The following is a 15171-nucleotide window of genomic DNA, read 5'->3' as shown; positions in this document are numbered from 1 at the left end:
GCGCACGCGTTTACATCAATGCGCCACGCTTCACCGCGCTCTCCAAAGGGGATAAGTGGGAGTGGGAGAAGAGAGGGACGACAGTACGGAGAAAGATTCAGTCGGATAAGTAACTCGTCACCAAGAAACGAGAGGACATCGTTACCGAGGTCCACTGCACCTGCTGCAACTTGCTGCCACACTGCACAAACATCGTCTTCAATGTCCAGCGGGTGAGTCCGCATGCAACACTGTTCATGCACTTCTGTTTTCTTCACAGGGATACGCGATCTTTCTCTCAAATGTCATTATATTTTACTCGGAAGACTGGCATTTTCAGATTGGCACCATATCATTCTTTCATGATGCAGCGCGGTCAACTGTCAACAATTTTAAAGATAAAACCCTAAAGACTATTGACCGGAGAGGGAAAAATCATTAGTCACTTATTCGTTTGTGAGGTAATATTGTTGATAAATCAGGAAAACGCACATTGAACTTATCCTGCGCACAGAGGAGGCTGTTGGGCTCCACGGCAGATGGGGAGACAAAAGGAGAAATCGAGTGAAAAACTGAGACAAAGGACGTTAGAACTCATTTTGCCTCGACACTGGCTGCGTCTGCTTCACAATTTTAGCAGATAAATCATATATTAATGTTGCATACATTTTTCTTCTCTCCAGAATTGATGCAAACACATCTAGCTTAGGTGTAGAACATCTGAATTCAGTCAGACCATTACAACCTCTATCTTATTTCATATAGCCTAATTGTTTGCTTTATATTTAGTTTGACTAAAACACACAATTGAAAATGTAAACAGTTCTCATGGTTTTAGTCTAGTTATATAAAGACTAAGTTAGGTCTCGTGATTTTATATTCATCTTGAAATAACTCTTAACCGATTTAAACATATGGTGTACCTGCTATTTAACGTATTATATTGTATTTCTATTGTAATATGTTGTATTTTATTACAGTTTAACGATGGATCACACTTTGATGCCCCGCTCCATCTGGACCGGAGACAGTAAATTCTTGCAGCATCCAGCGGATCTCTACACCAGTGTGGTCGTTACGCGCAGCATCCCAGCAGGCACGTGCTTTGGTCCATGTGTGCTCCAAAACACTTTCTACGACACTATCGCCTTCATAGCGCAGAAATCCTGCGACAAGATAACTAAATCCTATATGTTCAGGGTGAGTTGTGATCAGCTGTCATGCAACATGAACGTATGTCTCTTATGGCAACAGCAGGTGCATTCATGACAATTTAACTAGATTTGTTTGTTCCTTTTATTATAATTCTGACTGAATTTACACATTTGCCTACATTTATTTTATTTTATGAGACTATATTGTTATGCTTTCCATCTGCAATTTGTGTTTGTCATGAAGGGTTTGTTTTGAGTAGCCTATTATATCAAAAGGTGCTAACAAAATAATTGCAAATATTAAAAGAGCCACCTGCTGACAAAAAAGTTATACCTAACCTTTTGATTATTTTTAGGGATGCCAAACTTGTAGGAAAGATAGAATATAAATGTGGGAGCTCGAGTAAAATGTCCACAATTCCTGTCAACAGGTGGACCCCGAGGCCATGCGTAATTCTGCGCTGGTGCTGTCCTGGCTGCGGCTCGTGCAGGCTGCGCGCAATGGAGAGGAGCAAAACACAGAGGCCTTTCTGAAAGCTGGTCAGCTATATGTGCGGACCATCCGGGACATCCGACAGGAGGAAGAGCTGCTGGTGTGGTACGACCCGGAGCTGTCTCACCTACTGGGCTTCACAGACCTGACCAGAGGATCAAGTGAAGGTGAGGCAGAGCTCTGTGATGCGAGTGCGAGGTCAGGATACTGGGACTCTACAGCATCGTGATCATCTTCTAATTACCATTATGTGTTACTTCTGTGAGGATCTAAATGTACATTTTATGTTATATCGATGTATCTGTACATAGTCACATCGTGTGTTTTTTTTTAACTTTCTTTCAGAGTTCAAATGTGGAAGATGTTACCAGATCTTCAAGAATGAGTTTCCTTTTCTGGCTCACTGCAGATTCCTGTGCACTCAAGTGAAGACTGACACCTGGAGCCGCGACATTTACGAGTACAAGCATGTGGAAATAAAGAGGCAACGCCGAGTGACAGATTTCCACAACATCGCCAGAGATTTGGAACACAAAAAATCTGGCAGCAACGAGGACGCAGAGATTTACCCCAAGAGAAGGAAATACGAGGAAACTCTTTATCCCAAAGGGCGGAAAACGGTTCTGTTGGAAAAAACGAATATTTCAAACGATGACAATATAACACAACTGATTAAGGGCTACGATCAGGCAGCCGATGCATCTTCATCTGGTGGGAAACTGAAGGCTGATAAGATCAAACCGGATCATTTGGGATGTAAGAATGATGCTCTTACGCACGACAGAGAGATGGACACACGGTCTGAGGCGGGTGAAAGCTCTGGTGTGCACTCAGGCAGCAGCAGTGCATTTTCTCTAGTCTTGTCCAACAGTCAGGGCGAGCAGAGAAGCGCTTTCTGTAAACCGAGTAAAAGAACTTCCCCTATTGACACCCAGGCGCATCTCAGCAGCGCCTCAACAGCCCCCTCTAGCCGCCTAGAGGAATTGACTGATGCCTTCACCTCCAGAAATGTAATGGGATACAACAATCTGATGGCAGCAAACATCCTGAGCAGTGACTTACATACTGTACCCTCCCCGGTTGCATTAAACACTGCTTACCATTACGCACCAGAGCACTGGTCAAGGAACATTGGCGTTCAGCTGCAGACCACATCTTCTCTCACGATCCTTCCACCGACCTTCACCTCATTCGGCGTGTCGGTGCAGAACTGGTGCGCCAAATGCAACCTGTCCTTCCGCATGACCTCCGACCTTGTTTTCCACATGCGATCCCATCACAAGAAGGAGTTCGCAGCGGAGTCCCACGTGAGAAGAAGGAGGGAGGAGAAACTCACCTGCCCGATCTGCCATGAATACTTCCGTGAGCGGCATCACCTGTCCAGACACATGACCTCTCATAACTGAGACAAGAAGGGACAAAAACACTTTAATTTATTCTCCAAAAGATGCGTATTTAACATGCTTAGACTCCATATTTACGGCGAGACTTTGGTGTATAACAGTGAATGTAGGTAGCTGTAAAGAAAATAGCAAAACGGACACACGTGGCCATCACAGCCTGTCCACTAGATGACGATAGAGGTACGTGTAAACTGATCTCACTGCAGTGTGTTGTCTGTCCTTTATTTTGTGCCTTATGGAACTCAGGAGGGAGGGAAGACGGAGAGATGTCGAGGACAGCTCATGATTGTCACAAATCTCTCGACGAAATCCCTTTTATTTATCAGCTTTTGTCTGCTCTGATTTGTACAAGAGATGTGGATTGAGTGTGTTTGCACATTCGTTTTGAAATCTAAAATGATGAAAATGAAACAGACGTGTCGAGTATTTTGTTCTAGCATCATGTTTGGTGTGAGTATTTGTCTGCTCCAACAGCCGGTGACTGAGACCATTTTTTCTCTTTCTTTCTCTGTAGCTTATTCAATATAAATAACATCCATATGTTTGCATTGTGACCCAATGATAATCATACCAGGAATGTGTCAATTATTGAAAGAAATAATTGTCTATGAACCAATGCGAGGAAATTAACATTCTTGTTTTTCCCACTCTGCATCAATACAATATCTGAGATGTTTCACTAACATTTGATTTGACTATTTGAAAAAAAAATCTGGCTGCTTTCCAGGCTGCCACTCAAAAAGGAAATCAAGTTTTAGTTTAACAAAGTTTCATGGTTATCATTCATCTAACAGACCTGGATGGAGTCCACACAAGCCTTTGAATTTGTGATTTTATGTTTTTCCACCCATAGCCAGCGGCTCACGTCTCATTCAGGTCAGGCTGCAGACAGATGGACATAAATAGCCGTCTCTGTTGCAGGTAAATGAGGCGGTAAGAAGGCATGAAGTTCATGGGAAAGTCAAGCCTCAACCCTTTTCAGTCACTCTGTAACGTAAGCAGGGATGTAAACCCTCCCACACGGCTGTTATCTTTATTTGAGTAACAGAGTTTATCATCCAGTTTCTTCATACCACAAAACTGATAATATGTTTTATAACCCTGACTGAAACCTACTCTAGACATAAAAACACACCCCTAAAACATGTTCATAATCTTTAATTGACTTTTAAAACCTAATAATATTTTCTTCCAGACTAAAATTGACTTCTTGGCTAAATACAAGTTTTAAAAGTTATTTTGAAACTGGTAAAAGTAGTTATCTTTTTCACATTTTAAAGGAAAAAAAAGATTTCTAAATAAAATACCCTGTGGCCCACATGATTAAATGGGTGATTAAGAGGCACAGTGTCACTCTATTCAAGCTTTGTCTATAATGAACAGAACTATTAGTTCTCTGAGCTCAGTAACCATGTGAGGAAAGAGCCATTTCAGCCCAGACACAGAAAATCCTCTGTTGTCTAATAATGGCTGTATAGCTCTCCTTTAATTGAACAGTCATCATGTGGAAAAACAAATATTGTTCTTGGTTCCCTGCTTCGCTCGTTTGGTTTTTGGCTTTTAGGCTCTGAACACGAGCCTAGACTACTGTGGTTTTCTGGGCTGGAATTGACCATTGTAAGTACTCTCCTGTGACTGTGATTGCGGTTGACACGGGGTTCACTTTGTAAAAGCAGACCGGGTCTGGACTGTAAGAGGGATCAGTCTGGAAATGAGGAAAAAAGATGAACCTGGATGTGTTCATTACAATTGGGGAAGCCTATCTGAAGCTAAAACATCTATTAATGTAAACATGATTTATAATAACCCTCATCATCATCATCATCATCATCATCATCATCATTTAAATGGTGGTTAGACCCCATAAAGGGTGCTTTCATGAAAAGGTCTGTAGTTTCTGAACATTTCCGCTTGTTCAAAAAGGAGAAAAAGGAATAATGCATTTGGTATTTCAGACATATCCGTCTCCCCTCATATATTTCTCTCCATCATCCTCAAATATGGATTAAAGATAATGTCTCACATAGTGTTTATCATGTGTTACAGTAAAACAGCTCAACTTTTATTAACAAGCTTATAAATGATAAGATGCCCTTTTTTTATTTTATAACTAGTGGTTTAATATACAAAATATTCACCCCCCCCCCCCCTTGGAAGTTTTCAGATATTATGTCATAATGTGACGTGGCTTTTGTTTTTATCAACAGAAAAACACTTTTTAGTCAAACTGAAGACTGATCTCTACAAAGTGATCTAAATCAATTACAAATATAAAATACAAAATACATGTTTGCAAAACATATTCAAAAAAACAAACACAACCTAAATCATCACTGTCTGATGCTGCCAGTTGGTTCTAGAAGTCATATACTTAGTTCATCCAAATGTTGTTGATTCAACATCACATTCGTAGAGATCTGTTTTCACTTCACTTCAACATTCAAGGGTCTTCTATTGGTCTGTGTCAAGCCACCGTAAACTGCCTTTGATTCTTTCCTTTAAGACCGTAAAACCCAACAACTTCCGAAGAGGGTCAACACTTTTTATAGTCTCTGTATATCTAATGGGCAAAGCATCGCAGACATGAGGGGTGGCATCATTTGTTTCGAGAGATGATGACAGGTGACTCAATGCCTAATTGCAAGCCAACACATTTATAGCATTATTCTCAACTGCAATAAACAGTTTATGGGCTCAATCTTTTGTTCCTTCCCTCCCCAAGTGTCCCCCTAAATGCCTCTGTCTTTGAGACAACATTACTGTCCAGTCTTGAACTTCAGAGCATTCTCTTGCTGCAAACAGATGTGGTACTCTGTGCCAACTTTTTTAGGCTCACGGCGGAACAACCGCAGAGTAATGAGTTAATAATCAAAAGGCTCCCTCTGTCATTTCTCTGTCAGTTTGACACATTGTTTAGGCACCACATGGGCCACCTTCTTCCTCTTATGAAAAAAAGTGACAAGCAGTTGAGTTAAAGTGGTTGAGATCATCAGTCTGTAACCATCTGTTCTTAAAACAGGCAGTTGAAGAGAACATCCGGCTCTTGGAAATATTCAGCTTTTGAATGGAGGAGTAGAAAAGGGTGCACCATGTTTTGAAGTTCAAGTGGCAGCCGTCTTAATAGGTGCGTGCCTGCTTCCTCCATCAACCATTAATCCACGGCAGCTGCATCAGCCACATTATTTGCTGGACAACAGACGTCTGAGCCTTTGGTGTGGGGTAATAATGTGTACAAGGGGCTTGAGGGGAATGTTGCCTATCTTTGAGTGGACTCTTCCTGCTTTTGTACAAAGTTTTTTTGTGGAACAGTAGTGCCCTTTTAGGTTTGTTTTTACAGAAAAGTGCTCCCCCCCCTCCAACCTCCCAAGAATCAAACGTACTACACAGTAATGACCAAGAATAACACAAAGTGTATGAAAGCAATAATATTCCAGCAAGAGCATTGGATTAAATTACTTTTTTATTCTAACATATAGAAGGCTACCTTTTCATAATTTAAACAATACACATGTACAAAACACCATCTCATCTAAAATATAGTAATACATAACCTAGTAACCATGTCAAATTATTTTTACACACATTCAAAATATAAAAATATTTCTGGTTTCATTATAAAATTCTTGAAGTGTTATGAGGGGGTTGGTGGGTGCAAATGAATTCCAGATGCCCTCTACGATCCATTGGATATTTCCTTTTTAAGATACAGAGCAAGAATGTACAATAACCTTCCATTCTTGCAAACAAATTTACGTTGCATGTATGTACAATGTGGCGTATGATTTGTTTTAAAGTAATAACAGCTGTACACAGTATGTAAAAAGGGAAAAATATGTTTCATAATCGCTGTCAACTATATGTGACTGTGTAAGCTGCCCAATGACACATTAATACAGTCTTTTATTTATAGCCTTTGTGTCCAAAGAAAACATGAACACAAACTCACTGCAAGCTGTTTTGAAAAGCAAGTACATTCTGAGATAAAAGGAAAAATGCTCCTGTCCATGAAATCCTCAGTATTATCTCAAACACGGAATCAAAACAACTGGGCTTCTTAGACATGTGGAGCCCTGACTTTACATGTGTGACTCTGTTCCTCTCACTAAGGCAGACGCCAGACAATGTGTCTCTTCAAGTCTGCTGCCGCAGGACAGAAGAGATGGAAGTGATTTCTCTACAGCCTGAGTTCCTCAAGGAATAACGACGGCCAAAGTGACTTTGTTTCTCAAGAAACCACTTAACCAATAGAGGTATGGTTCTGTTTCCATTAGTCCTGTTTTCTCTTTCTCTCCACATCCCTGTTTTGTCCTCTGCACCCATTGACCTCCCCCTCCTATCTGCAGGAGCAGGACTGGACGGACATATTGGGGTAAACCTTGAGCACTGGGTTTCTGGATTCATCCTGGTAGAGCACAGCTAGAGGACTCATCTTTTCTGGGACACAGCAGGGCTCAGGAACTCCAGGGATGATCCCGACGGCACGGACTATGCTCTGGATGGTGGCGTGGTTAGACGGCCTTGCCACCTGGGAGAGTTTGAGTGGAAGGGAGAGGCATGTCAAGGAGAAAATAAATAAAAGGGAAGAGAACAACACTATAGTTACTCAACATAACGTGTTAATGCCATTTTGGAACCAAATGAGAGTGACTTAAATGTTTGTGCTCCTACCTTGGGCATGGGGAAGCCACACGTTCCAGCGCAGTAGTAGGCATCAAAGGCCTTGGGTGCTATGACCCATTCGCTCCAGCCAATGTCTGCAAAATCCACTCTGAGGTTCCTCCTGGAGCAGCCTCTGTGCTGGGTGTTGCCCCACTGCCTCCTCCTGGCCTTACGCATTGTTTGTTCATCAAAACTCAGAACAGGTGACTGAGAGTTAACGCTCCCCTTGTGCTTTTTTCCATCCTTTCCATAATTTCTACGCTCATGCTTTTGTCCGTCGCTGTTAGTCGACATGCGACTGTCTTTGAGTTTTTTCTCTGTAGAGTCATCAGGTTTGAGCCCCTGTGATGCTCTTTCTCCTTCTTTGAGAACCTGAGGTTCTTCTGTATCATGTGCTTCTCTACTTTGCTCCACTACTTCTCCCTCTTGGCTCTTTCTCTTCTTTTCCTTCCTTCCTGATTTCGGTTTGAGTGCCAGGTACCAAGTGCTCTCCCAGAGGTCATCCTTCCTGTACCCATCAGGCTTATAGTCAACCTCAGGCAGCTCATTGTTCTGAATGGGGTCAAAGAGCAGAGTTGCTTCCCTTTTCTCACGTCCTTTCGACTCTGGTGAGGCATTAGATCTTTGAGAGGAGTGTGAAGGCTCTCCACCCTCGCTGAACGGGTCATATCTCTGAAGGCTTGCAGCCACGCTGTTGGGCTCTGCCAAGGCTTGGTCATCCGCATACAGTAGCAGATAGGGCAGGCTGCCACCAGACAGCGTCCCCTCTGGTTTCCTCTGGTGCTGTTGCCCGAAGTCCAACTCCACTGACACCAGGAGATGACCCTTGTCCCATGCCTCCTTTATGACCTGGGTCACATCTTTCATCTGCCACACCCCTCTCCTGTGGGGGTGGAAGGTCACATTGGCTAGAAGTGACCCCAATGACCCAGATCTGACCTCTGACCCAGAGGAGACAGAGCGAAGTAGCAGGCTGATGGACGGAGAAGGGTGGACGACTGAGGAACGACAGGATGGGCTTTTGAAGCGTTTACAGAACCAGGGTTTTTGATGAGGGTGCCGATCGAGCAGGAGGTGGAATGTGGCAGAGAGGATGACCTCTGAGTCCTGGAGGGTTGTAAGGTTTAGTCGGAACACTGTCCTGTTGTCAGAGGAGTCTGTAAAGACAATCAATCAGTCAGTGGCAGTCAGTCAATTGAACTACCTGTGAATTAAACCTTTTTTTATCCACTGAATGATATTTGTAAAATCTAAATTGAATCTTAAATATTTCCCACACAGGGACAGTTTTCTAGCTCACAGGAGCTTCTATGTTTAAAAGGATAAATGATCCCAAATTAAATGTACATGTTTCATTGTTCTTTGGCTGTTGAGCTGACAGGTCCATACTCATACTCATATTTGGCATACTTAGATGCTATGTAACTAAGAATTGAACACTTATTATACTGTTATTTAACAGTTATTTAAGAAGAAGGAATGACTGAAAAGGGAACAAACAATGTGATATCAAATTGCACTAAAAGCAATTGGTTTAGCTGTGGTTTAAAAGTGGGACGATTAAACACTTTTCCTTGTTCTGTGTTACATGTCAGAGATGTGTGGCTGGTACACGGCTGTATGCCTTGGTAGGATTACCAAAGGTGCCCTTAAGAGGAACCAGACTCTGGGGATCTGGCTGGCAGGGGTGGAGGGGGGTGAGCAGAGAGCTACATATTCATGATGAACATTAACTTCAACAGCAGAGTTATTGTTCATTGTATAAGAGTTCAGCGGAAGTATGGACTGACCCAAGAGATATACATTACCTCGGATTCAGTCTGCATATGGAAATGCTTACCTCAGTTTCTCTTAAAGCTTCCCCTTAAGCCTAATACAGCCAGCGCTGTCTGCCCAGACACCAAGACATAATCAACTGTTTTAACAGATATTACATTGTTGTGAAAACGCTCTTACATCTCTCCTTGGATTACACACAGCCTCATGCCGTAAAAATACACACGTGTTATGATATGCCATCTGAGAGCTATGTGGGATATACATGTCTATGAGTTGTGTTTATAAAAACAGCATCAGACAGAGAGGACCGACTGTGCTCTAAGCCCCTTGACTCCAGGACGTGGAGTCACACATGTCATGTAGCCACAACAGGAACGTCGAGAAGCCACGACAATGACCCTCTGCAGCACGTAACTGCCGCTGAGGTTTCACTGTACTGAAGCATTGCTCGTAGGGAATCGCATGCATTCTTGCGCATATTGAGCGCCTGTCTGCGGTACTTGAGCAGACTCCGAAGCAGAAGATCCACAGCTGCCACAAACACAGTGTGCCCACAGCGTCCCAAAACCATTCAAATGCATTCTCAGACTGTTCCAAAACAATCCTACCTATTTAGAGCGTCTGGCCGAGCAACGCAGCTGAGCGCTTGCTTTTAATAACCATCAATGGAGAGGATCAGGGGAGATTTATGACTACTACATTTACTTTTTTTTTTGCTTTTTGCGTCAGGATTACTGATGCACGAATGGCTCCCAAGGCTTTTTATAATGTCACATAATACAATCTAAATGTGAGTGATATTGCGCACTGAATGCAGGTTAATCAATGTATTCACACACCTTGGTTTGCTCTGAAACTCCTGACAGTGTTTCCCTCTTTGAGGCGGTTTTCCCTGTTGTATTTCTCGTACAGTTTGGACATGTGCTGGGAGACCATGTCCTGATCCAGGTCATCTGAGAACGGGTCCGACGAGGGCTGGAGGAAGCTACTGTCCTGTGCGCTCTCAGAGCCCCCTTTCATGATCTTAACTGATGCAGCACCATGCAGGAAACAGTTTAACGTCAACAGGAACAGGTGCGAGGATATCATACTCAGAGCTGCCATTTAAGTGCTGAAAATAATACAAAATCCAAGAAGCGCAGAAAAATGTTCAAAACGAATTTAAGGTGGACTTTAAAGACGCGCCAAAACAATCCAGACTTTAAAATGCTGTGCGTAAATGTTCCACCTCTCCTCTCTCGTTCCCCCTTCGTGCTCAGTGAGCCGTTACACTCCTCTGTCAGACTGTGTGAGACGCGGATGCTGAATGTGTTAGTCCAACAGTTGGAGCTGCTACTTTTACACTTGCGTCTGTGTGACCGCCAGAGGCTTGAGGGGGTTATACTGGAGCGGTGAGAGGTGCTGACGTATACTCCTGTCAGCCAACGAGGTCTCTGCAGTGCGCACAGCCAGAAGTGGAGGTCATGATGATTATGACCCCCCCCCTCCCTCCTCTTTGATGATGATGATGATGATGATGCTGTTGATGATGTCTTCCTTATGTTGTTTTGCATCGGTAGTTTAAAAACATTGATTCAGTGGCTTTGGCACAGAGTCTCAGAACAGTACTCATTGTGTGACAAAGCCACTGTTGAAACTGCTATTTTTTGCATGCAAAGTAATTCCAGCTCACAATTTCCAGCTCACCACATTATTTCCAGTAACTGCTTTTGACATGCTCTCAGTCACACATAATTAGCATAGAAACACCTACAATAATAGTCTGACCAACCACCCAAGGGCTATTGTTAGCGACAGTGATCCACATTCTGTACAGAGTGTTGTGTGTGTGAGAGAAAGTTTTGTAGTGAAAGGCTGTGGTATAACTGTGAGATAAAACTCTTCCGATGGACTTACTGGGATTTTATTCATAGCAAACAGAACATGCGCTCTGCTACGATTGCTGCTTTCAAACTGCACGTTTTTTCCCCTCTGGTGTGCATGTATTTTTGTATGTGTGTGTACATACGTGTTGTTTCCAGTGTGTGTCTCCGGTGTCTGGAGCTCTGTACCAACAATGCTTGTTTTGTGGAAGTGGTGGTCTCCAGCAGAGAGGCTGTAACTAGCTGGGCCTCTCGGGTCACTTTCTGCCACTACACACACACTCACACACACACATCGACGGACGAGCACACATACAGAGCTACATAGTAATTTTCTGGCCCCCAAGGGCCCCACAGGATACTCCTTTTCACTATGTTCCACACCAGCGACAGGTCTTAAATCTGGACTTTTCTGGAGATGTGTTTGAAAGTGTGTGTGTGTGTGTGTGTGTGTGTGTGTGTGTGTGTGTGTGTGTGTGTGTGCGCGCGTGCGTGTGTGTGTGTTTGTGTGTGTGTGTGTGTGTGTGTGTGTGTGTGTGTGTGTGTGTGTGTGTGTGTGTGTGATAGCCGAGGAGAATTATGAAGGCGTTTGCAGTAGTGGCATGCTCTATGGTTTTGTCACGGCACACAAACACATGAATGTTTTGCCCTTTCCCATACCATGTTGACTTATACTAGTTGAAAAACAAAATATGATTAATTATTGTGGTAATTTGTTTGAATACATACAATATTGTTTTTCCATTGGGTTAAGTGTCATCTTTGCAAAACACTGTGAGAATTCAGAGTGGCATTTGAGAATGACCTCTCTCTAAAACAAAACCCCTGGATACACAAACAGCTATTGGAAGATATACAGTTGTTTATTTGGAAGTAATACATTTGAAAACCAAAAGATAATTGCCCAACAGTGAGCTGTCGTTCTCTGTTATTAACAAGCCATTAAAAAGTCATTATGACAACATGGGAGTATCTCATTGCGGTTTGCTGAAGTAGCACATGGAGGAAAAAAACCAAGGAGACCTTTGCATTTCACACAGTAAGAGTAGCTCAAGTTATTATCTTTTCAACAAAATGCAGGAGTTCATACTGAAATACCTCAACATTCTGAACAGACATCAGACGTGTGAGGAGGGAGAGAGGGAGAGAGTGATATTTGAAACCAGGACATTAGGGTCATAATAAATAGTCCTGGGGAGGAGACAGCCCAGTACAAGTTCAAGCGTGAGGACGACAACATGAAATTGCTTTGACCTTTAACCCTGAATATGTAGGGCAGTGTGAGATTAATGTTGGGCATTATCTACCATAATGCTCCTCACTTCATCCCGACGGCGAGGACAGCAGCATCACTGTGAACTAATACGATAAAAAAACAAAACAGACAGAGAAACTGCTGGTGAATGTACCTCAAAAGATCTCAACTAGGGCGCATAATCTGAGGCTACGGTTACACGAGTCACTTCAGGACGACTTAAATGTTTCTGTCTGTAGCACGGGTATGATAAGTGACAGGTCATAATGCACAAAAATCGGGTTTTGCTTATGTTGCTATTGGATCTTCAAAGCCACAGGAGGAAGTAGTCGGGCTCACACTGAGATCAGAATCCCACACATTTTGATTTTTATGAAAACCGACGCATAATGATACTTTCAGGCCAAGTGTGGACATGCAGCAGTGTGATCTTTAGAATCAGAATTCACATTAAAAGGTCAACTGATCCTGCAGCCACCATGATACACAGCATGCACCAGTGCACCACAGAGCTGAGGGAGACATGAAGCAGAAATGACCAGCTGGATGCAATGTGAATTGTTACATAACTGATATATTAGTGATGATCTCCACAGCAGCGCTGCACTGTATCTGACTACTCGGGCTGTGTTACAGGGCCGCGGTGTGTTATAGTTTGTTCAACACGGAGGTCTCCGCATAGGGCCATCCAAAGCAAACAGGAGTTGTGTTCTGCGCTCTGTGGGGGTATAGAGGAGCGTGAGGAATTAACAGGCCCGTGTGTGTGTGTGTGTGTGTGTGTGTGTGTGCGTGTGTCTACGTGTGGTGAAAGGACTGATGGTTGGTTCTGGAAATGCTCCGAGTTTAACACCTTTTCACTGCATTGGTTGAGACTTTCTGGTTGTCCAGAGCTCAGCAGTGGGGGTCTGATAAATGTTTGCGTGTGGGCATAAGGGACTTGGTATGGATCGACTATTGGCCAGTCATCTTCTAGTGACTGATATTGTCCAAAAAGAACAGTGCTGTGCACATATGGGGGACGGACTAACTGGCAATGTCTTGTGCTCATAGAAATAAAGAGGGTAGTTTAAACCAAATGCTCTCTTGTTGTGTGTCCTCCAGGATGTTTACAGCTTCTATAAGTGACTTGCCTGTGTACCTCAGGAATATTTTATGAGTGGACAAAACAACAGGTCACACCAACGTACTAAAGGTCACTCAGGATTGTAAGGATTTAAGCGGACACCACCAATGTCAGTTTAAGGGCTGTTTTAAGACTATTAGGATCCAAGCAGAACATATCGTGGTGAAAACTGCTGCCACTTCTGAATCACTGCATTGCTTTAGTTTTCTCTTTCTGCATGCTTTTTATTAAAGGGTCAGGTCACTCAAATCATGAAAATCACTTGTGGTAAGTGAACTTTTGTTTCTGGGCAGGGATTTGGATGAACCAATCCTTCAATTCTTATTTGTGGCGAAGGATTCCCTGCTTTAAGACTAACACCAGGATAGTGTGCAGTAAAAGACTGTCTCCACCTGGAGATTCATGGTTTCTGGCCAGATTCAGGCAGTATGACCTAACAAGGAGACACAGGTTGAAGAGTTATGAAAGACCAGGAATCCCATTATGTCAACGTCATCCACTCCGCCTTGTAGGTTGGTGTGTGAGTGTGAGAAAGAGCAGGAGCGTGTTTTTGTGTGTGTGACTATGGAGACTATAGTTATGCTAGGGGGTGTAACTCTGTGACCCATTCACATGGTTAATAAAACATTCATAGAAGAAGAGGAATGTTATGGTTTTTGTGTGAGTGTGCATGCATGTGCAGGCAAACATGTATGTGTGTGTGTGTGTGCATGCATGCATGTGTGTGAGAGAGGGAGAATGTGTGTGTGTGTGTTCTTGTGTCTGTGATGTTGGGCCTCCTGCAGTGACCCCACGGAGTGCACCATTCTGTCCGCAAACAAAGAGCCGGCTGTTCCCCCCCCACTTCAACCATGGACTGCTCCAACACCGCCGAGCGCTCGCCGCCGAGCTAACCAAATATTTCCCTTCCTGCTTTGAATTTGTCTCAATAAATAGTTTTGTGTTTTGGGGTTTTCTTTCTCCTCTGGCACTTTGCCTTTGATAGACGACTCCTGAACACACAGGTGGCTGCGTAATCTCAGAAAACATGTCTTTCTTTTTAAATCCAGGTTGAAAAACCCGCAGGACAGAACCTGACTTCTCACCTCATGTGACATTTTGACTTTTGTATGGAAAAGAACGTCCCACAGTGCACCGAGAGTATTATTTCATGCTTAATTGACATCTGACCTGATTCATTTTGGTTCACTTCTGTCTTCACAGCCTGTGGTGAAGTACAGAGAGACACATTGTGCTTAAGATCTCAATGACTGACGGAGTATTTTCTCTGAGCGTGGCTCAAACCACTTGACAGGAGGGCTGATCGGTGATTAAGTAAAATAAATGAATATACGTGTGTGTGTGTGTGTCCGTGTGTGTTTCAAACACTTGCAGGATTGATGTTCTTTCCCAGGTCTGACATACAGCCTTTGTTCTGCGTCTCTCCATCTCTCAATGACCACGTTATTCACCGGCAGAAACATC

At 43.2% G+C, this 15171-nt stretch overlaps 2 protein-coding genes across 2 annotated transcripts; one reads left to right on the top strand and one right to left on the bottom strand.

Annotated features, from left to right (window-relative positions):
* The first annotated feature begins 90 nt into the window (after positions 1-90).
* On the top strand, positions 91-3424 carry znf488 (zinc finger protein 488). The gene is made up of 4 exons (XM_029450138.1): positions 91-212; positions 960-1179; positions 1565-1793; positions 1972-3424. Exons 1-4 carry the CDS (start codon positions 202-204, stop codon positions 3030-3032), a joined length of 1521 nt encoding a protein of 506 aa, XP_029305998.1. The 5' UTR covers positions 91-201; the 3' UTR covers positions 3033-3424.
* A 1743-nt stretch (positions 3425-5167) lies between these two features.
* Positions 5168-10794, bottom strand: gdf10a (growth differentiation factor 10a). Its single transcript, XM_029449156.1, has 3 exons — positions 10307-10794; positions 7698-8845; positions 5168-7554 (listed from the first exon to the last, which is right to left on the bottom strand). The coding sequence occupies exons 1-3, from the start codon at positions 10569-10571 to the stop codon at positions 7363-7365; spliced, it is 1605 nt and encodes a 534-aa protein (XP_029305016.1). The 5' UTR covers positions 10572-10794; the 3' UTR covers positions 5168-7362.
* Positions 10795-15171: the final 4377 nt, after the last annotated feature.

Source organism: Cottoperca gobio, chromosome 15 (genome assembly GCF_900634415.1).
Source record: "Cottoperca gobio chromosome 15, fCotGob3.1, whole genome shotgun sequence".
NCBI lineage: Eukaryota > Metazoa > Chordata > Actinopteri > Perciformes > Bovichtidae > Cottoperca > Cottoperca gobio.
The sequence above is the reverse complement of the archived record's forward strand: the minus strand, read 5'-3'. Positions and strand labels throughout refer to the sequence as shown.